Raw genomic sequence first — 22945 nt, 5'->3', positions numbered from 1 at the left:
TTTAAATATTTAAACTTATTTTTAAAAATTGTAGAAGTTCATAGTTTAGATAGACCATAACTCCATGCAAACATACTTTGTAAACTAATTTGAGCAGATGATAGCTGAAGAATGGTCTAGAGGGCTATTGCCGTTGGTTTCTTCAGCTAATTTTGATAACCTGTGCACAAATGTCTTTCAGAGTAACTTGAATGTCAAACACCTGTGTTAACCCTGTGAAAAAATAGAGGTTTGCTGCATCTGCTGTACATATTTTGATTTGTAACATCCACATGCAAACGCTATGTAAATAAAAGTAGAAAACTAGATTACCTTTCAAAGACTTGGTATTAATTGGGGACGGGGGTAGAGAACCTTAGATTCTCAATTTAGTGGCTATTTGTTTCATTTGCTATTGTAAAGTGTTTCGTATTTTTTTTTTTCTTCCTGTAGATGAAATTATTGAAGCAAAATCTGAGACTACTACACCACAGAGATCAGGTTCTGTGAGCAGCTATAGATCTTGTCAGAAGGAGTCTGATGGTGATGCACAAGGAAAATCTGCAGATGTGTCCCTTACCTCATCAGTGACATCTTCACTTGACTCTTCTTCAGCTGACTTAACCTCAAGACCAGGGAGTCACACCATAGAATTTTTTGAGATGTGTGCAAATCTTATTAAAATACTTGCACAATAATTTTAAAGATTGGCTTATTTCTTTTATAGCAATAAGCATGCCTAAATCATAGTCAAATGCTTCCTATTATAATCAAGTTACAATTAACTAAGGCGCTGAAGACTAGCCACATAATGCAGTTTGCACAGGACTGAAACATGATTAAGAGCAGTTAGACCTCTACTACACTGAAGTTGAAGTGAGTTATGATTACATTGTCCACTATTCAATAGTATAATACAGGTACAATAAATTACAGGCCCTTTGGGCGGTTCTCAACATTTTACACTGAGTGCACATTAGGCTTCATAGAACATTACTGTTAACCAGAAGGACTGTTTTGTTTGATTTTTATGCTAGTGATAACTTTGTTGCAGTGTAGGTAAATGTTCACCTGCTAGCCCGGTGACCTGTGAAAGCGACTTGTTGGGCACAATCTGCAGTTGTGTCCCAGTTTCAGTATACTATTCAGTTGTCTAACAGCAGGAACATGTTCAAGCTGCTGTGGTGTTCATCCCACTTATAATTGGCAGTAAATAGTCAAGCTCGTTTGAATATTTTAAAACAAATCATAACTTACTACTTTTTTAATAACTTTGAGAGATTTTGATTGTATATATGTTGGAGCGTTCAAACAGTCAGCATTTCTTATGCATTTGAATACTAAATAAGCACTAAAGATGAAATTCTGTGAGCTATATTAAGGTCAATGAAACAATTGTGGTCCCATATCACTAGGTTTGAGAAGGCTCATGGAAAGGAGATTCTTCAGTCTCCTCTTCACCATGGCACAGTGTTCCACAAGAGGGAAGGCTTTCAGTGGGTTCATGAACTGTACAGATTCACTAGTCCATCTTAAGAGTAGTAGCAGTGGAGCAGCTCCTGGTATGCTGCTGCAGGCTGAGGATTGTGTTCCTTAGCCCTGTGTGTGTGTGCTTTTCCAGAATCTTGCACTGAGTTTATTCTTAAATGATCAGTGTTCTTTATATCACATGCTGGGCCAGCTATAGGACTGTATAGAACTCATTTTGCAGTTGGAGCTATTTATCTAGATTAGGATGCCCAAATCACTTTTTGTAGCACATCTTGTTTTTAATTAAATGATTCTAAAGTTAACAGTGCAATTGATCAGTCATATTTAAACTGAAATATACAACTGATCAATGCTCATAAAAGAACATAAATTTGAGTTAGTATTCCAATGAACTTGATCACAAATGTTGACATAATTGGCATGAATAGTTTAAGGCTTCTAAATTTATCAGGCCTGTTTCAGTTTTTCAGAAAGAGATGTGATTTATTTGATTTAAAAATAAATTAATATTAGAGAAATCATAGCATATGCACATAAACATTTAAAATGTTTTATTTGTAGTTGGATGTACTTTTGCTCCTTTAGCTATGATAAATACAAATTTAAAGCAATTTGTGTATGCCAGAAAATGTGTAATCTTCCAGTTGAGTTGTATGTTAACTTCAAAATGGAGTCCCGCTAGAGTTCTTCCCCCTGCCCCCCTTTTTCTTTACAATACCACTTTATAACTGAGAGAACCCAAACATACAGAGTGAAGTCTTGACTACACTGAAGTTAATTGGAGTTTTGCCAGTGAGTTCAATTTGTCCAGGATTCACCCGCAGTGAACTGCTAAATACAGGTGTAGTAAGAATAGTTTATCCCTGCATAGAGTAGTACAATAATCTGTGTTATCTGACTTCTAGGAGTTCATCCATAAGTGTTTCTAATATGCACTGAGTTTCAGGAAACCTGCAGCTGCTTAAGCCCTAGGATTTGCTGTGTTTTAGCATTATGAATTTGGGAGGTGCCTGGTCTATCCAGTAATGGGGTGCAAGTTCCAACTTCAACTCTTGTTCCCCTGTCTTCAGAGAACTGTCACACATGGTCCTTATAAAGCAGGATTACACTACTCTATTTCAAAACAGAAGGCGGTATTTTTGTTTAAAGATGATGCTTTGGGTTTATACTGCTGATGTAATTTAGATGTTAGCATGGGGGACCAATCACAAATTCTACTTTTTAAAATGTTAGTCTTGTCAGAATTAATTCTGATATAATTATTCAATAAGTTATTGTGATCCCTTTTAGCTATGCTGTTTTATTTTGAAATTATTAAATATTACACTTGTACAAATAGCATAACAAATGCACAGTTTTTTAATGCAGTATTTCCTCATTTGGGAACATGTAAACTGTCTCTTTTGCATATGTTAGATTAAATCCTTTCAACCAGTAGCTGTTCCTAGTTTGCAAATACTTTGTAATGCTGAACACACATGTAAAATGTCGAAGTGCATATAGCTTTACTTTTTTTATACTTTTCCAGCTCTTTTTTGGCTTTAAGGCGACCATGTTTTTACTTTGTCTTGGTGTATGAAGTTTAACATATATTTCTGGCAGAATGCATAGTTTTAAATAAAGTAAGTTTTTTTTTTTTTTTTTGGTATGATAAGTCAGTTTTGATGGCCCCAGGCTTTCTCATTGAATTGATTTTTTTTTTGTAAACATGGGGCAGTAAAGGAAGAAGTGGGACTATTTAAGCTGTTTGATTCTGGCTTCATTCATCTGTTTCATAACTTCACCTCTGACAGTTTAAACTGCTTTCTTCATCAGACCTTCTTATTGCTCTTGCAATGAAGACATAAAGCTGACTTTCTTAAAATGTTGCATTAGTATCTGGCAATAGGCTATCAAAACAAATTATTTCACTGCAAGACATAGCGGGGCTGTGTTTGGGGAGATCTGACTCAAATACATTGTTAATAATTGCAAAGGGAATATTGAAAACTGCTTTTTAGATTATTCCCTCCTCCCCTCCCTTACTCCCCAGCTTGCTGTACGTGGGATATTCTTGCTTTTTTTTATTGTAATTGTTCATAAGAGGTGGATAAATCTGTCCATGTGTAATGTGAATTACACTGGTAAGGTGGTAAAAGTCCATCTTTGTGGTGCAATATTTCAGAGACCATTTTCCATATACGTCTTGACATTGAAATAAAATATTTACTGTTAATTGATTACCATTGTATGTTGTAAGAAATGGACGCTTTTTTTTTCTTACAAACAAGATGTGCCTACTTCCTATTGCAATTTTTGGCAATACTGAATGAAAAATGCTTGTTATAGCTGTATGACTTTTTACCTTTCAAGGATGTGAAATTGTATGTTAGTCAATATAAAATACTCAGCTATCTCGTTTGAAAATTGTGTGCATGCTACTTTGTCTTTTGGTATCCATATATAAAATTTTGTATACTAATTTAAAGTGGATGCTACATTTATTTGAAATCCAGAAAACTATGAAAAGTATAGATTAAACTAATGGAACAGCAATAACTCTGACCACTGAATTCCATCTTTCATTTCTGTAGCACACTACTGTTGATGCTACCATCTTCTATAAGACAATTATCAATAACCATGCTTTATGGCTGCTGCTGACTGCACTAGCTCAGTAGTTTAATCTGCTTTACACCCCACAAATCTACATCACAAAACTTGACTTCAGATGAAAGATCAGTGTTGAATGTCTAAACACACAGAATCATAATTATTAGAGTTGGAAGGGACCTCAGGACGTCATCTAGTCCAACCCCCTGCTCAAAGCAGGACCAACCCCCAAATGGCCCCCTCAAGGATTGAGCTCACAACCCTGGGTTTAGTAGGTCAATGTTCAAACCACTGAGCAATCCCTCTCCTCAATGAGTCTATGAATAATGGCTCCAGTTTTATAGGCATGGGCAATAAAATCTGTAGCAAATCTTAGCAATACCTGCAGGAATTTACTCCATACAATTCCCTACGGGTATGAACTTCCTCCTTAGGTCACAAAGAGGGTTATACCAAGAATCCTGTCTGTCAGAGCTTGCCGAATGCTATGTAAAAGGCGCCTAGGATCCATAATTTCTACAATAGAAGTCCTGACTCTTGAAATGCTATTGAAAACCTTTGTAGCTTACAGATGGGTGTTAATACTTGCAAGTTTTCAGAGAAAATATTTAAGCAGGTTACTGTGGCATGACATGATATAATGGCTGGAAGTTGGCAATAGACAAATTCAGACTAGAAATAAGGCATACATTTTTAACGGTGAGAGTAATTAACCATTGGAACAATTAACCAAGGGTTGTGGTGGAGTTGACATCACTGACCATTTTTAAATCAAGATGGTATGCTTTTCTAAAAGATACACTCGAAGTATTATTTTGGAGAAGTTCTATGGTCTGTGTTATACAGGTGGCCAGACTAGATCATAATGGGTCCCTTCTGGTCTTTACATCTGTGGGAGAATAAAAAGGCTCCTGATGTTTGATGGTTCTGTCAAATGCACCTGCATTGAAATAGTTAATGTTGACAGACAAATGATTATACTTTTGCTACTTCAGTATTTATTTACAGACTAAAATAGCAATGCATTCTTTAACGGAGAGGGCTGGTTATGTAACCAGGCTGAGCATCTAGTCTCTGAAATTGGGGCTTTTTTCAACCCTGCAACACAACCTGAATTCTACAACTTGGAACTGGCAGTGGCCACCTGGAGTGGGTCAGTAAGGGTGGTGGCCTAAATATGAAGAACTATAAGAAACCATTATTTGTGTTTGTGTTCAGATTTGAATGGTAGCACTTACCTGCATCTATTCCAGCTGCATTCACTTAAGTATAGATACTTAAGACTAGAAGCCAGTCTTCCCTCCCTCTGAGGAAAATAAACATACATTATGCAACTAGAGACGCTGAACCATATCAAATGTCTGTATTCCACAGGAAAGAATGGCTCACAATCCTGGAGCAGGAATAGCTTGACTTAAATTCTAGTATAAAATGGATAACTTTTTTTTTAAATTGCAAAATAAGTGAGTATTTCTAAACGTACAAGACATGTCATAAGGGACAAAGAGTCCTGTGGCACCTTATAGACTAACAGATGTATTGGAGCATAAGCTTTGGTGGGTGAATACGCACTTCGTCGCCATTCACCCACGAAAACTTATGCTCCAATACATCTGTTAGTCTGTAAGGTGCCACAGGACACAGCCGCTTATTACAGATCCAGACTTACATGGGTACCCCTCTGATACTAGACATGTCATACTAACAACTGGCCTTTTTAAAAAACTGAAATGCTGGCACATGTTACAGATTTCTATTTCCTTCCAGGGGTTTAAAGGTAATTCACTTAATGTCACTTAGTAAATCTGTTTCATACACAATACTTAAATTAGTTTTAGCTGTATTGAATGGTGGAAGGATTTGTTGAAAGAGTTGTCACTGTGTTATGAGGAGAGGTGTATGTTGAGGGAACAAGTGTGCTTCCTTTCAGTGCTGAATGGACTAGACCATCAGTGCACAAGTATAATTCTTGTCATGGGGATTGTTGGCAGTCTGTAACATACATGACTGGACTCAGGTGTAGTGAGGGGGTAAGAGCAGACAATGTCTTGAAGGCAAGGATGAAAGGGGGGTGCCAATGCATGTCAGGGGTGGCTTGTGTGAAGTTGGCTCAGTATTTTTATAGGCTAGTTATATGTAGCTCCTGTTTGATCCACCTGACTTAAACTAATGTTTTGCCTTGACAAAGAGGAGAGCTTGGATTTTGTTCTTTAGTGCTCATGTGCTCTGTTCCCCATGCGTTCTATAGCACCTGTGATGGTAGAGCACTAGTGGGTTTTGGCATGTTGGAGAACTGTTTGAGGAGAACAGAGCTAAGGTACACACCACCCTTGGAATACAAACTTTCACTTCCATGGTTTTTCAGAGGTTTGAGTGTAGCTGGACTTGATGTTCTAGAAGGTACAAGGCAGCGCTGGGTAAAAAAATCTCAGCATTCCCATGCTTTACAGCCCAGTTCTCCCCTCTGTACTGCCTCTGGCTCCTTGGTAATGATAAAAACTGGCCACAGCAGGCCCTGATTAAATGACAGTCCCTTCACTGCTCCTAATAATCTCCTCTCTTGTTTCTCTGCTTGTCAAGCCCAGCCATCCTCCACATAGAGGGGTGGGTGTCAGTGAGGGCCTTACAGGTCCATCTAAGCAAAGAATGCAGAGACAGACATGGAGGCATGTTTTGAAGGCAAGGACAACTTGAATGATGTGCGTGTAAGGGTCTTGGGAGATACAGCTGAGGCTCCCCTGAAGAGCTGTTACCCCTCCTCCACTTCTTCCCTGCACTCCCCTTCTCTTCTCTGTGAGGAATTTGGTGATATTTGTGTGGGAACAGGACATATAGGTGTACTTCCTTTCCCCTGGAAGTCTGTCACTGGAGAGAGAAGTGCCCAACTTTCCTCCCTTTCTGATTCTTCTGTCAGTAATTTGAGCTCCCTCAGATCAAAGGTGTCAGATCTATTATTTGTCAGAGGGTCTCTCAATGATATGAGCAGTGAGTTAAAGTCAACCTCTTGGTCAACTTTCTTGATCCTAAATTTGCACCATTAATCCTATCCAATACCACAACGATCACCTCATTTTTCTAGACCATTTCTCATGTTTGTTTCCTCTTTTTTTGAAAGTGACCAAAGGCCTCTAGTCCTCTGGTTCTCATGGTCCTGGCGATGTGCTGGTCCAGCTATAGCTGGTCCCTGCTGGGAAAGGGAGAAGCAGAGCAGTTGCTGTGGAGGAGCCAGCTGAGTGTGAATACTGACTGCTGTTGGAGTGAAATATTTCTGCTAAGCATGCAGTCTCCTGGATAACAACTTTCAGTACTTTAACTCACTGTTCATATCATTGAGAGACAAGTGGGTGAGGTAATATCTTTTACTGGGCCAACTTCTGTTGGTGAGAGGGATAAGCTTTTGAGCTTACATAGAGCTCTTCCTTGGGTCTGGGAAATGTCATGTCATTTTGTCCGATGGCTTAGACAGGGTTAATTGGTCAGGCAGAAGAGCTGTCACTTCAGTTGCTACAGAAAAAGCTGATGAGGTACTGGAAAGATTTCACAAAAATAGCTGTAGCCTACTTGAGTTAAGAGGATGTGAACCATCCTACAACATCATGATTTAACTTGAGCAACAGTCCCCCAAAAATTAACAGTGAAATTGAAAGATGGATGGATAGTCATTCTTGGATCTTTTCAGGTGCTGTGGCACACTTACTAAGACTGAGGTTCCCTACAGGGCCACCTCCTTGGAACCTGATCCCTGAAGTGTGTATATATAGTTTAGTACATCCCCTCTATTTGTAACTAGATTAGTATATTTCTGATCCATGTTTACAGTTTCCATTGCTCTAATCTTTCCATGATGTCACTTTACAATTTGGTTCTTTCCTATATATTCACTCTGCTCTGATGTAGTCCTCTTCAAATCTGATCACAGTTGAATTTACACCAAGGAAAAACACAAGATGAAGGACACAAGCTGTAATACAGCGTGCACAAAGTCTATTTTGCTAAATCAATCTCTAGAAACCCAAAAAAGTCCTGTATAGGGCTACACATACTCATTCAATGACAGATGCTTTACTGTTGTGACAGAAGCAGCTTCACTGACTGTACAGAAGTGCTTGGCAAACCACCAGTGGGTCACAGACTGCAGTTTGAGCAAGAATCATAAGATTTTGTAGTGTGGAGAACTACCTTCAGAAGGACCTACTTTCATTATCTCTGCATCAGGCACTGCCAAGAGGTAGATGAGACAATTTTAGTGAGGCATTTAACCATGTGTAAAGAACTACAGTAGCACTTTGTAATTAAATGCATAGCGAAAGAAGAAAAATAGGAAGCATATTTCTTAGAAAGCTACATAATGAAGAGTAACATTAGCTGACCCTTAGTTCTAGAATAAAATGAACACTGTGAAAAAACCAATAAGCACTGTGGGAAAAGAGCAAATATTCTAATGACAGCACTTTGGTAAGAATAACGTGTAGCTCCCGTCCAGGATATTCCACAGCTTGCAATTGTTTGGGGCAAGTTTTTCGGAAAACGACAGCTCGTGCGTTCCTGTATGTTTCGTTTGCGCCCTGACCCCCATGTAGGTGCGGGGCACGATTATTAAATTAAGCCTGTTGCTTGGCAACGGTTCAGAAGCGAGAGGCGAAGGGAAGGTGGGATCTCCTGGGGCAGGACCTTTTTATGTCACTGGCCGCCTCTGCGCTTTGGACCCTAGCTCTCACAGTGCAGTTACCGCCCGGGGTAAGCACCTCCCGTGGAGACAGCTGTCAGCGCTTCGTTCCCGCGTGTGTGAGACGGGACGTGGGGGAAGGACAATGCACAGGCCACGTGATCTGCCGGTGGCCACGAGCTCCCACCCTGCACGAGGCTATTGCCTAGGGAAGGGCGCCTCCCACCCTGTCAACATTCCCAGGTCTCTCTGGCGCGGGGGTGCGGCGCAGCGCGGCGGTTTCCCTCAAGCCCCAGAGACCGGGCGCACGGCCTGCTGGGAGTTGTAGTCTGAGGGCGGGGCCAAGCCGCCCCTCCCTCTTTTCCCCGCGGCTGGGTGAACCAGCGGACAGGCCAGGAAGAACAACTTCCGCTTCCGTGCTGGGCGGGTTCAAAGGTCGTGCGTTTCGAGGTGGCGGAAGAGTAAAAGCTAAAGAAGGGGCGAGGTAACGGCGTCCTTCCGCGGTGCCCCGCGAGCGAGTCCTCAGCCCTGGCTGCGCTCTGCTCTGCTCTCCTCCCGCTTCGGACTCGCTCCCACAGTGGGGTGGACTCTGGGGCTGCGGGTGCCGCTGTGAACGAAACTAACCCGCTGGTTTGGGGTCGATCAGTCTTAGGTAAAGCGCCCCCGCCCTCTCCGAGGCTGGTGAATGCCCCAGAGGTTGAACCAGGGAGCCCCAGAGCCTGTAGCTGTGAGTCAGGGCAGCTCCTCGTGTGGAATGGATCGGGCACAGAAGGGAGGCGTAACGTGCTGAAGAGCAAGTTACACAATCTCAGATCTTCGCGTGCCCCTCCCCCCGCCCGCTCTCTGCCGTGCTACTATACGTGCCATTGATTTAGCTTTATAGCAAAGTATAAACAAATCATCTGCGTTTCCTTGGCTCTAGGTGGCTTTGCCAAAAATAAATGTTAAACCATCATCTTTCCATTACATACTTCCGACGAAGTGGGTATTTACCCACGAAAGCCCATGCTCCAATATGTCTGTTAGCCTATAAGGTGCCATAGGGCTCTTTGCTGCTTTTACAGGTCCAGACTAACACAGCTACCCCTCTGATACTTGACATCATCTTCTGGACATTCTTCCTTCCACAACTGCACCAACATCCCCCCACCCCTGCCCCAGGCTGCTGTTCCTTGCTGAATGAGAGGAGACCTTCAGCCTGGCCCAATGGTCAGAATATTAAAGCCCCTCACAGAGAACACCTTGCTAATAGTGTGGTAGCAGTATGCAGAGAGAAAAGTGCTGCCAAGTAAGCACTTCCCTAGATATTTAGGGCTTTAAGGATTTAGACCAGTACCCTAAATTCTATTCATAGTCCAAAACATAGTCAATACACATCCTAGTTATCACAGGTATTTGTAATTTATGATGCATGTTTGACCACTTCTTGTGCCCTCTGTCCTCTCTCTGTCCGGACTACTTCAGCATTCAGCTGCTTCAAACAACTGCTTCTCTTTTTAATCAGTCAGACAGAGAAATGTTTCCCATGCAGTTTCAAAATTACACTGACATTGTGTGGTCACTAGACTGCCAGCAAATTCAATATTCATGTGATTGAATGGGAGTTTGATATGTTACTTTCTCTGTATCAAGATGAGCAAATTAATCTACTGGTTTTTTCCTCTATACACATAGAAACCAAATTGTTAAAAAAATGTTTTCATCTAGTTTTTTAGAATGGCTTCCTTTGGGTGGAAGAGGAAGATTGGGGAGAAGGTTTCGAAGGCCACTTCCCAACAATTTGAAGCTGAAGCTGCTGATGACAAAGGCCTGGTTGATAATGATGATGATGTTGACTGGCTCCATGCCACTAAGAGAAGAAAGGAGATTCTGTTGGAAGACTGCATGGAGAAAAGTAAACAGCTAAAAGATGAAGGTGCACGTTTGGCTGAAAATAGGAGGTACCAATATTATTTTAATCTTTATTAGGATAACTTAACCATAATACCATTTTTTTTTGTTTTTAACTGGTAGGAAGTATCCAATAGAGGCTTTCAGAGTCACATATGTTTAAAAGAAATCCTGCTAAACTACTTATACAGTCCAGTACTGAATCAGTCATTACCAGAGCTGAATGCATAATTGATTTTTTTCCGTTTAGTTGCTGAACCAGAAAATTAAACATTTTTTTGCTCATTTTGAGACAAAATTGAATTTTGTTATTTTTTCTCAATGAAAAACTGAAAATTTTTTGTTCAGGTCAAATAAAGCATTTTGAACAGTGATTCAAAATGACATTTTGAAACAACTTTTTGAACTGTCACAGTTAGATTAAAAAAATGTTGTTTCAAATTTACGCAGTTTGACTTTTTCAAAACGTCCCCTTCCTCCTTTTTTTTAGTTGGCCAAAACTGTTCATTGAATTTGACTTGCAACTGCGTTTTTCTGCATGCTTACTAAATTGACTGAAAAATTTCAGCCAGTTCATTAACATTGATAACACATTGGGGGCCTACATGAAGTGAATGTATAGTCTTTCCTATTTTTATTAGATATATGTTCAAACTGCGTAAACCAACACCATATGGTGTATGACTCCGTATCTTTGATGGTAGAGTAGTCTTAGCAGAGAGATGTAAAGCTTACTGAATATGAAAACTGAACTATCTTCTTAGCCTAGGATACCCAGAACAAGCTTTTGATAAATTTGGAGGGGTGAGGTAGAGACATTTCCACTGTCACTATCATACTGCATCCAGAAAAATAACCTTAAGATAGAGAATATATTTAGCCTATTTATAAAACAAGTTAATATAATTATATACAACTTTTGTGTCTCTTAGGTCTGTTATTTTAGGCCTAAAGTATTGACATTCCTCAAAAATAACTAAAACCAGTTTTAAGTACAACTCTGCCCTGATATAACACTGTCCTCGGGAGCTAAAAAATCTTACCGTGTTATAGGTGAAAATGCGTTATATTGAACTTGCTTTGGTATGCCGGAGTGTGCTGCCCTCCCGGAGCGCTGCTTTACTGCATTATATCCGAATTTGTGTTATATCGGGTCGCGTTATATCGGGGTAGAGATGCATGTTGTCAATATTTTTTAAGGTAGCAACATTTACTGCTTATGTAGATGCTTATACCAGAAAGCACAAATTACACCATATACCAAGATGCAGTGTTAATTACTTTGCAGTCATTCAGTATTGGAAGTACCTCTTTATCTGTTTCACCTTTTTGATTTATACATTTGAAAGAGATTGTATTTTCAATCTTGACAATATGAAAACATTCCTATTCTATTGTATACTATAGGGTTTTATGCCACACTCATCACCATAATATTCCTACACACCTGCACTCCTGTTGCTGAATATTTCACTTGATACTGACCCTGTGTGTGTGTGTGTGTATATCTTGGTATCTTTTTGTATCTTTTTATCTTATTTTATTGTATTATGTAAAATGCAATAAAGCTTTTAAAAAACAACAAAGAATCTCTGGTATATACATGGGCAGGACACGGATAGCATTAAGATTCATGTAAAAAGCTTTATTTTTTTCTAACTAAATATTTTGTTAACATAAATTCCACCATCAATGTCTATGGCCTTTATGGCTGTTACACACTATGGTAGTAAGATGCTGACGGGGCTTATAACTTTATGGCAGTCCTCAGGTTTTAAAAAAAATCAAAATATTTCATGTAGCTCAGAATTGAAAACCCTCAGTACGGACCTCTCTCAGTCTTTTCATTACTGCATTGTATTGACTGGTGGAGGGTCTGAAAGTGAGTAGGCAAACCTGGGGTAATCGTCTTCAAGGAAACTTCAATTAAAATTTCTTGTTGGCATTGTGACAGTGGTGTTTTTAGGATTGACAAAGCTTAACACGTAGTTTTGGGATGGCATTTCTTGCATGAGGGAAGCCTGGAAGAAGACAAAGTTGAAAGTGAAAGAAGGAAACGGGGGTATTGAGGCTGGCGTTACTGGTGGGATGAAGGGGGTGAAGGAGGAAAGCAAAAGGAGACGAGAGAGAGAGGCTAGGAATGAATTACCTAAAGACTTGACAATGCAATTGACTTGATAGGGAATGGAGGGATTTAAAGGGTGTGTATGTATTGTGATTAAAGGAGTAGGTGAAGAAGATGATCTTTGCCAACTCCAGGAGTGCAAGCTAAATAGGGGAAAGACAGAAAAGTAGGAGAGGTTACAGGATTCAAGGTGGAATAAGGTGCAAATGAGCAGTTTGGATTAGGAAGGAAAGGAACAAAGAAAGGACAGATCTTTGAAATATTGTGTAAGAGTGTCAGGTTTGGTCGCTGCTTAGAGGATTTTACTCGTTCTTTTTGCTGATACAGACTAACATGGCAACCACTCTGAAACCCGCTTAGATGCGGTGGAAGAACTGGGGGAGGGAGAGGAGCCAAAGATACACCCTCAAGGTAATAGAGAAGATGGTTATGTTATCAACACTAAGGGCTGCAGTGGAGAAGATTTGAAAATAAAAATAAGTTCAGTTTTGATTACGTGGTGCTTGTAATAATACAGATCATCTGAGATATGAGACCCTCAGAAGTTACTCATAAATTGAAATAAAAATCAGGTTAGTTAAGCAATTGCAACTTTATTTGTGGGCACTTATAGGTCTATATGGCACAAGCAAAACAGATATATTAGTTTAAATCTGTTTTAGGAGTGTTCATATAGAAAGTTGCACTGGTTAAAGCAGATCAGTTTAGAATCACACCTTTATGAAACCAGTGCAACTTTGTGAGTAGATTTAGGTGTAACAGAGAAATCCAGATTGGAATAAGTACTAAAGTACTGTTTCTATCTATCCATGATCCTTGAAGTTTATGATATGGAGAGTTAATAGTAAAAGAAAGTTAGAGGAAAATTCGATAAAAAGATAATTAATTATAAGTATTGCTGTGGATATGTTTTGGCTCTTTCCTGCTGCTCTGCAACAGGAGTTATGATGGCAGCTTATCCAGTAGATGGAGCTAGAGACCTTTTTAACCAACATACTTTTGTAGAAGCCTTGCTTATTATCTTGAGGAATGGCGGGGCAGGGGGGATCATATAGTTTTGGCTATTTTTACCTATCAGTTTTTGAGGATCATCTTATAAACGAACAGGCTAATGAACAAGTATATATAGTACTCATTTCTCAACCTACTGGGAAATCTAACTTAATCCTCACTTGAGAAATTCATTTTTTCTTTTCTAGATATACGCCAGATTCCCGCAATATGTGTCTGGTACCATTATCTAGCATTACTACGTAAGAAATGAAGTGGGTTTGGCACTTTCTGTCTAGATGTTGAGATATCAAACAGTAAAGGAGGATAGGAATATCCATCACAAATTATTATGAGTAAGGCTAAGATTTAGTCATGTGTATTGTCCATTGTCACGTGATCTGTCCATGAATTGTACTATATAACCCAGACTAAATCTTAGGTGTTTTGCAGAGGGGGGTAAAGGGGGTGCCGCGGGTGCTCTGGGGCAGGGGGCAACCCGGAGGCACTGCTGGTGCTTGGGGAGGTGGAGGGGAGAAGCTGGGGGCATGACCCAAGACCGCCGCTGCTGCTTGGCAGGGGAGGCAGCCTGAGACTGCTGCTGCTCTGGGGGAGGAGAAGGTGAGGTGGCCCCAAACTGCCCCAGCAGCAGCAGGTGCGGCTGCCCGAGCTGCTTGTGAGGCCCTGGCGTCAGTCAGACCAGCCGCTACAGAAATCATGGAGGTCACAGAATCCATGATTTCCATGACCTCCGTGACAGACTCACAGCTTTAATTATGATAAAAGTATGTTTTCTGTGGTATTTAGCAGGATGAGGTACTATAAAAGAGGTTTATTAGAAAAGTGGGAAAGGATTAATAAGTGAAGATACTTCTCTCCTCTTGAGTCAGCATACTCATATTTATTTATCTGTATGCACATACCCTGTTCCTTCCTCCATAAAATTTTATAATGTTTATATTCAAACAGTTTAAGAGTGTGTTTTTTGGTTTAAATGTACAATCATTACTGGCTTACTAATGATCTTTGGGAACACGAAAATAATAATATTCCATCCTGACCACCTGGTTATTTACCATGTTTAGAAGTAGCTAAAATGACAGGACAAAGATTATGGGATGGAAAGCGCCTTAATTTCTCAATCAGGGAAGTTGATGTTCCTTGAATAATGAGAATATAATAATGAAATGTTTTCCCAGAAGATCTAAAAGCCATTTCTGGGATGAAACATGACAACTGTTTAATTAGTTTAATTACATTACGCAGTAGTCCAGGGCAAGAAGTGAATAATATTGTATCTAGTGAAAACTGCAGATAAATGTAGATTGGAAGAATGTTAATTTGTCAATTTAGAATTTGACTAAGACACTAGGCTGATATTACCCATACTCTTACAAAAATGTCCATGGGATATTGGTGGTCAGGACATCAATTTGATCAGAAAGAAAGCATCTGTGGAATATATTCACCATGCCGAGGTATTTCAGAACTGACTTAAAGGGAAGAGTGTTGCCTACTCAGTTACCAGCTCTACTGCCTGCAGCAGCAGGATACACTTTGTCTATATCTGCTTAATTTGTGAGAAGTGATGAGATTGTTATGATTGCAGACATTGCTTTCCTCCTGGCAGATCTGATCTCATACTTAATAAATAAGCAGTTCTGCTTATTAGTTTATATATTTGTATATCATATAGTTACATAAAGTTGTAATATCATTTTAGCTTGTATATAAGTGTATTGTTTTAGGAGGCTTTTTGTCTTAATTAAAAAAAAACTTGAAAGGTCTGAATTCGTTGTTTCATATTCTGTTACAGAAAAAAATAGCTAATAAAGATATTTGTAATTTTACATTAAATATAAAGACCTGGCTTGGCAAACAACACTTGTGAGTGTTTCCCTGCTATGTCTCCTTCATGCAAATACTGGTAGCAGGTTTGGAAACACCCCTGGTGTATATACAGATACTGCACAGGAGGAGTCAATAAGTTGTGTTGTATAGTCAATAATTCTGGTTAGGTGAGAAAAATATTCAGCAACAATGACACAGTCTATAGAAAAGATTTTTTTTAGCCACGCTTCACAATGTGGATAGTTTTTACAATTATTAAAATTACTACAGTATATGATGCATAAAGCACAAAATCAATATTGCAACAAATATTTCCCAATTTGTTTAATATTTTGAACTAAAGAACCTGCATGGCCACCAACAGTATCCTACATATTAAAACATGACTGTGCAAACTGTAAATATTGTGATGGCCTTTGAACTTGGAAATTCAGATAGATAAATTCTTTGGTAGTCATTTAGAAAAAGTGTTGTTTGCCAAGTCAGGTCTTTATATTTAATGTAAAATTACAAATAAATCTTTGGTGAATGTACTGTAGAGGACTGTACTAAATTATCTGAGAGATGGATTCTGTGACCAGACATGTCTTTTCTGTTTCTGATGTCTGATTGTTCTTGAAAAAATAGACTCATCCTGAGGGTCCAATCTTTTGCTGGGCAATAAATCAGAAAATTGGCTGAAGAGAGAACACACTGTAGATATGTTTAAAAATGCTACTGGTTACCATGGTAGATATGTGAAAGGGCTACTGGAAACAAATTAAAAAGGTGTAGGACGGAGGGATATGTGAAAATTGTTTGCTAGTCTTTTAAGAGCAAAAAGGATACTGAAAACTGAAAGTAATGGAAGCTGGAACGAACCATCAGTCTGCTCAGGGGAGCTGAGGTAAGCTAATGTTCTATACAGAAGGAGTAGGAGTTAGGAATGACTCTCTCCTGACTGAGATGCGGAATGATGTCAAAATACCAGAGTGCTTGTGAGATGAGCTGACCAGGGGCCATGGGCACTGAGACAGGTACACATATTGAAAGAAATAATGCCTGTGTTAAGCGAGGTCCAGAATAGTGAGTGTTATTTACTCAGGGGTTACTGAGAAGCAGTTCTGAATCAGGTGCTCTTTGAAGTTGAGCATCCTTTTGTGGCAGTCCAACAGTATGTGCTAAATTAAATTGAAACCCAAAGGTTAGCCTGTTATCTTTCAAAAGCTTTCTCTCTCGTCTCTTTAACAGATCAAGTGAGAGTAAATATACAAAAATGGTATTTAACTCTGCATTTCAAGTGTATTTTGTAACGTTATAGATGAAGCTACCCCAGTGGAACCTGAGGTTAAAATTTTAATGAAAATAGCTGTAATTTCAAATAAATAAAAAATCCCTATGAATGTCAAGGTTGTGAGCCCAAAGGCTCCATGTTAACGTATATGGACAGGGAGCAGCTTGTTCACTTCTTATTTGTGTGGCTCTGTCTGCTTAGATCAGCAGAAAAAATATTTAGAAAAAGATTGTATTTGTGTTTTAGCTCAGTGTGTTAATTCAGCAATCGAGCACAAATGTATAGCATTCCTTTTATTCTCATTTTCTCATTTAATAATGTCCTTTCTGGAAGACGCTGACGCCAGCTTCAGGATGTTTCTTTCTATGGCAGTACTGAAGGCTCTGAGAATGACAGAAACCTTCCCATTGCTGGTAACCTTGCAACCTCTTCAGGAGCAATCAAAGATTTTAGGAATAGCAGGAATGTTTAGTATTTACTCGTATCTCAGTTTTCATCAATAATGTATTTTTCCTTCTTGTTACTCCAAATGACTTGACTTTGTTGAACTTTTTTTTTTTTTTTTTTTACACACTAAGAGAGCAAGTTCTCAACTGAACCAGCAGTTTAACAGGTTTTATTCCCAGATGTGATGTTAATTTTGTCTTCCTCCTCTTATTCTCTATGCTTCCAAGTATAAAACATTGTGATTAACGCTTCTCAGAAAAGTTCTTAAAAAAGTCATAAAAGAATTAGATGAAAAGAAAGGAAGTAATCAAAGAAAATACAATTTGTTAACAGTAAGAAGACAGTAGAATCCTTCTTAGAACATGTAATTCTGTTACTGGCTCAAAATGTAACTCAGGCCAGGTCTACCACTGCGACTTTAAATCGGTTTAATGGCCGATATACCGATTTAAACGTTGTATCCGGTCACTACGACGTCGTCATTAAATCGAAGTTAACCGCCTCCTTAATATCGATTTGGAAACTCCTCCCAAACGAGAGGAGTAGCGCTAAAATTCGATAGTGTAAATCGGATAGGTTCGATGTGGACGGAAATCGACGTTATTGGCCCTCCGGGCGGCATCCAGAGTGCTGGCAGTGAACCGGCTCTGGACAGCATCTGAACTCGGAATGCAGCGGGCAGGTAAACAGGAAAAGCCCCGCGAACTTTTTGAATTACATTTTCCTGCTTTCCAGCGTGGAGCTCTGATCAGCCAGAACGGCTGGCGATGCAGTCCCAAATCCAAAAAGAGCCCAGCATGGACCACGGACGGGAGAACTAGTCTGATCGCTGTATGGGGAGACAAATCTGTTGTAATCCAGTCCGTTACAGAACACGAAATGCCCAAAGGCGTTGAAAATAAAAATTGCAGGAATATCACAGACGCTGCGTGACAAGCGACGGGAAAGCCAAGACTCAAATGGACGCTCAATGTGAAGGAGGGAGGGGGTAACTGGAGGGAACTCCACTATCCCACAGTCCACAGCAGTCTCTGAAATTATTTGCATTGTTGGCAGAGCTCCCAATGCTGTAGGGTCAAACACAGTGTCTGGCGTGTTCAGGGAACAGCTCCCAGTTTTCTTTTCCCCCCCACCCCACAGACCAGTGAAAAAGGGAAAAAGAAATCATTCCTTGACTACTTTCTAGTCAAACCCTATGTGTACTGAATGCTGCTGGTAGACCGGAACGCTACAGCACTGAAGAGCAGTATCCGCTCCTCTCCATCTACCTCCTCTCTGGTGGTAGAGGTTCTGCAGGACTTGCCTCCATCCAGAAAAAACGCCATGCCAAATTTCTCCACACGGGGCAACATTGCTTAACCTGCTAGCAGTAGATAGGACAGAACCTAAATAACAAGCTTAATCATTGAAAACTTTGGGGCGGAAAATTTTGCAATCACAATTGGATTGACTTGCTTGGCAATGAGTCAATTCCTCCCTGTATGGGGTCTAAAAATAGAGTCCTCTCCTGGAGTCATACCCCGGAGGACCTGCGCTCCAAGTGCTCCCCCCCGACATCATTTTTCTTCCCCTCCAACCTTCAACCCAAAGTCTCTGTTTCTGTTTATTCTGGTATTCCTAAAGCATATTTGAGGAGAAACCCCTTCGGACCGGTCCCCAACGATTTTGGGACGACCCCAACCCCCCCCAAGGCCCACGCCCCGGGGAGGGGCCACGACACGGAATCCAGGAAGGTTGAGGAGAGGAAAGCAACGGTGCGCTCTTGCAGGGCAACCCCCTGTGAAATACTGACATGGAGCACCTGTGGCTCTCTGTATACACTGGGATCTAATGTTACACCTGCCTATTAGTCCTAGGCAAGGAACACGTGCACCATGACCGCTCTGGCCGCAATCCGAACTCGATTGCGGATGCCGGTAAAACAGGAAATCCCCGAGAGTTTACAGTGACATTTCCTGCTGTCACGTGTCCAGCTCTGATCACACCCGGTGCGATGGAGTTCCAAATGCAAAAGTAGCTCCTGCATTGAAACCTTACGGAATAGCAGATGTCCAATCGCTGTATGGTGAGACAAAATCGTTTATCAGAGCTCCGTTTAAAGAACGGAATGCAAAGCGTTTGAGAAAATAAAACTACAGGATACACAGCGGTGCGTGACAACAGTAAACGGGAAGCCAGACCACCAAACGGATGGTCCATGGAGGGAGGGGGGTAATGAGCGACTACAGCTAACCAGTCTCCACAGCGGTCTCTGAAAACTAATGTTGCATTTTGGCTGCGCCCCCAATGTCTGGCAGCGTAATACACGGTGCTTGCATGGTTCACGATCAGCCGTCAGTTTTTTCCCCCTCCAGCACGGTAAACAAAAGTGAAATAAATAATTCCTGGAGTACTGTAAAGTGTCACCCTCTTTTACTGAATGCTTGCTGGCAGACGCGATGCTTGCGGTGAAGAGCAGTACTGCTCCTCTGCCCCTCCGCAGGGGAGAAACGACCGCCATGAGTGCTCCTGGCTTGAGTGTGGCCGGGGGCCTCCGGGGTGAAAATGGGAATGGACCCCTTTTTCTGACAGTGGATGGTACAGAACGCCTGTAACTGTCTTCAATCATTATCACTGGGGGCTGAGCTTCATCAGACCCCCTTCCATCTCTGCGTAAAGAAAAGATCCCTGACTGCATGACCTGTCCATAGCCCATGGTGGGCTCCTCCCCGTCATTGAACTCAAGTAACTCTCGTGATTCTTATTCATGCATTCTCATAACTCATGCCAACAATGGGTGGGGGCACTGCTGTTGGTAGCCCAGGAGGTGGGAAAGCAACGGTTGCGTTACTGGCAGCGGCTTCCCTCTGTGAATACTGGACGCGGAGCAGCTGCGCTGTGCTACAACTGATTTAATACACTGATCCTATTCTTGTCTGGACTGAACTCTATTTTTATTAAACCGTAAGGGCAGGATTGACTCAGTCCCAAATGAGTTAATCCAGCATTTACCTTTCAAAAATTTACAACAGGTTATTATCCATTCTGTTCCCATTTACTGGTGAGTGTAACAAAAAGAGATGAGCAAGAGTAACAGTTTCTTGCTGTCCTAATAGGACGTAACCATCTACCACCAGGAAAGGGGAGAGAGCGGATTTTCAAGTAGCAATAATCACACCTCAGATTAAAAACTTTCAAATTGGTTTAAGAAAAATTACTTGGCCACTGTGCAAAGCTGTAAATGCTCTTCAGTGCTGCAGATTCGCCGTCTATCAGTACCATTCAGTACAAACAGGGTGACATTGTAAGTAACCAAGGAGTGCTTATTTTAACTGTCATTTCTCGTGCCTGGGGTAGGGGAAAGAACTGAATAGCTGTTCCGGAACCATAAAAGACAACCGTGTTGTAAAGCTGACAGACACTGGGCGCTAAGCCAAGAATCAAAGAGTTATGTACGAGGACGCGAGGACTGTGGGATAGCGGAAGTCCTCAGCACCCCTTTCCGTCCTCCATGATACCCTCGGCCCCTGATGCTAATGTTAATGGTACACGGGGGTTCTGGGTAAAATGTCGTCAGTTCATTTCCTTGCTCCGGGAAAAACATCAGCAGACAGTCACCTTTCGCACATTTTTTTTCTCCTGGAATTGCCCTTGCAGAAACAATAGCACGGCGCAGAACCAAAGAGACCGTCGCTTTTGTTTTTCCCGTCCACCATTTGGGTACTAGATGCCGCGGAGAACAGAGCGACACTCGAGCGTACAACACCACATCAAGTGCTTTTTGCAATGATTAGCAGAGATGGTTACCAGTCCGTTCTGTACGTCTAATGCCAGAGAAAACTGCAATTGAATGACGGTTATCTCTCCTTCTCTGATTGTCCGCTGCTACAATAGTGCCCCGCTAAAATCGCCGAAGGCGCAACGCAAAAGCAAACTTGATTGACTCACTGGCCACTGAGCCAATCCCCCCTTATGCTGTCTAAAAATAGAGTCAGTCCCTGACTAACAAGAAGAGTCAAAGCAGCAGAGAATCTGTGGCATTATAGACTAAAACAGATGTCTGTTAGTCCTATAAGGTGCCACAGGATTCTCTGCTGCTTTTAACAGATCCAGACTAACACGGCTAAACTCCTCTGAAGGAAGAGTCGAAGTGTATAGAAGAAGCGCAGCTACTCCATGGCTGTAATTAACAGGGAGTTCCCCCGGCAAGAAACCGCAACCATTGCTTCACCTCTCTCCCAACCCTCCGCAGCTAACCTGTGGCAGCGGCCCACCCCCCATTTCTGTCATGCAGTTGTGAGGAATACAAGGAATAAGAAACATAGACTTATCGTGAACATAAACCGGGGGGGAGGGGGGGCACTGGAGGCAGGCAGTCGTGGCTATGACAGTCCAGGCAGGACCATACTCAATTTTAGAAACCAGTAAGGGAGCGATTGGGAACTCTGCCCCAAGTGAGCCACTCCCCAAATTTGGGGTTCAGAAACCATTGTCACAGGGCCACTATGATAGCACGGACACAAACTGTGGAATGCACTGGCCAGGTAAACAGGAAAAAGCCTGAATCCCCGCGGAACTTTTGAAAATTCCATTTCCTGATTGTTCCACCGTGAAGGGCAGCACACACACACACAGGTGAACCACACAGAGCTCATTTGCCTGTAACAATGCAGTCTCCTGAAATCGAAGAAGAGCGCCAGCTTGGAACCACACAGGAAGTTCTGGATCTGATCGCTGAATCTGGGGTGAGGACCTCAGTGCTCACAGCACGCGTTCCAAAAGACGAAATGAAAAAGTTTTTGAAAAGAATTTCAAAAAGTCGTGGCTGATAAAGGGCCAACAGCAGAGACTCCCTCAGGTGCCGAGTGAAAGTGAAGGAACTTAGACAGGAGTTAAACCAGAAAGCCAGAGGAAGCAACTGGAAGGTCAGGCCTCTGAGCCGAAAACATGCCGCTTCCTATGCTGAACTACATGCAATTTTTGGTCAGTCGCTACCGAGTGCCCCACCTGCCGTGAGATTTCCAGACTTTGGATTGAAAATCAGCTGTTCTGAGATGTAGCCGAGGGGGAAGATGGAACGAATTTGAGGAATGAGATAACCGTGGTGAGTAGCACACAGCAGTCGTAACCCAACAGCCAGGATCTTTTGAGACCACAAGAATACAGTCCATGCGTCCCAAGCGAGAAGCAGACAAGTGAAAGCCAGGAAGCGACCTCCCGTAAGTGTCCGCCTTCATTCTGTAACAAACACGGATTTAACAAACAAGACGTTTTTGTAGATCGCATTGAACACCAGGGCTTTTTGCTGCAGTCCGCAGCCATTACTAGTTACAGGAAAATTTCGTTAACTATCGTCTGGGGATGAGCGAAATTCCTCCAAAATGAATCTCCATGAATCCTATCGTGTAGGACTCAAAAACCCTTATGCATATGAGAACATTTCTGGCCAACAGCCTTCTCCCGTTCCCCCATAGTAGGTAACTTTTTCAAACGCCAATGCATTTGCAAGACAATTTGGTACTGCAGGCATGAAGGCATTGCACTGAAAGGCATTGGCATAAAACAAATGATCTGCACCTCCTGCGGTGCTATTGTCAAGGAGAAGATATCATACCATTGTTACTTGAGAACATCAGGAATGTAAATAGGGGGGCAGACATGG

General features: G+C 41.3%; 2 protein-coding genes across 7 annotated transcripts in view; both read left to right on the top strand.

The window, feature by feature from the left end:
• Positions 1-3931, top strand: part of PRKAA1 (protein kinase AMP-activated catalytic subunit alpha 1) — a 34161-nt gene extending 30230 nt beyond the window's left edge. For all 5 annotated transcript variants that reach the window (XM_075066923.1, XM_032802648.2, XM_032802649.2 and 2 more), the window contains one exon: positions 433-3931. In XM_075066923.1, the coding sequence (XP_074923024.1) occupies positions 433-677 (245 nt within the window). In that variant the 3' untranslated portion in view covers positions 678-3931. The remainder of the gene's footprint in view (positions 1-432) is intronic.
• Positions 3932-9122: 5191 nt separating this feature from the next.
• Positions 9123-22945, top strand: part of TTC33 (tetratricopeptide repeat domain 33) — a 114996-nt gene continuing 101173 nt past the window's right edge. Inside the window, exons 1-2 of one of the 2 annotated variants that reach the window (XM_075066925.1) lie at positions 9123-9212; positions 10436-10668. In XM_075066925.1, coding sequence (XP_074923026.1) covers positions 10445-10668 — 224 coding nt within the window. In that variant the 5' untranslated portion in view covers positions 9123-9212; positions 10436-10444. Of the gene's footprint in view, positions 9381-10435; positions 10669-22945 lie in introns of both variants that reach the window. The other variant, XM_075066926.1, reaches the window with a different exon arrangement.

The sequence above is a fragment of the Chelonoidis abingdonii genome, chromosome 6, assembly GCF_003597395.2.
Source record: "Chelonoidis abingdonii isolate Lonesome George chromosome 6, CheloAbing_2.0, whole genome shotgun sequence".
In the NCBI taxonomy this organism is placed as follows: domain Eukaryota; kingdom Metazoa; phylum Chordata; order Testudines; family Testudinidae; genus Chelonoidis; species Chelonoidis abingdonii.
Note: the sequence above shows the minus strand (reverse complement) of the source record. Positions and strands in the feature narration are given on the sequence as shown.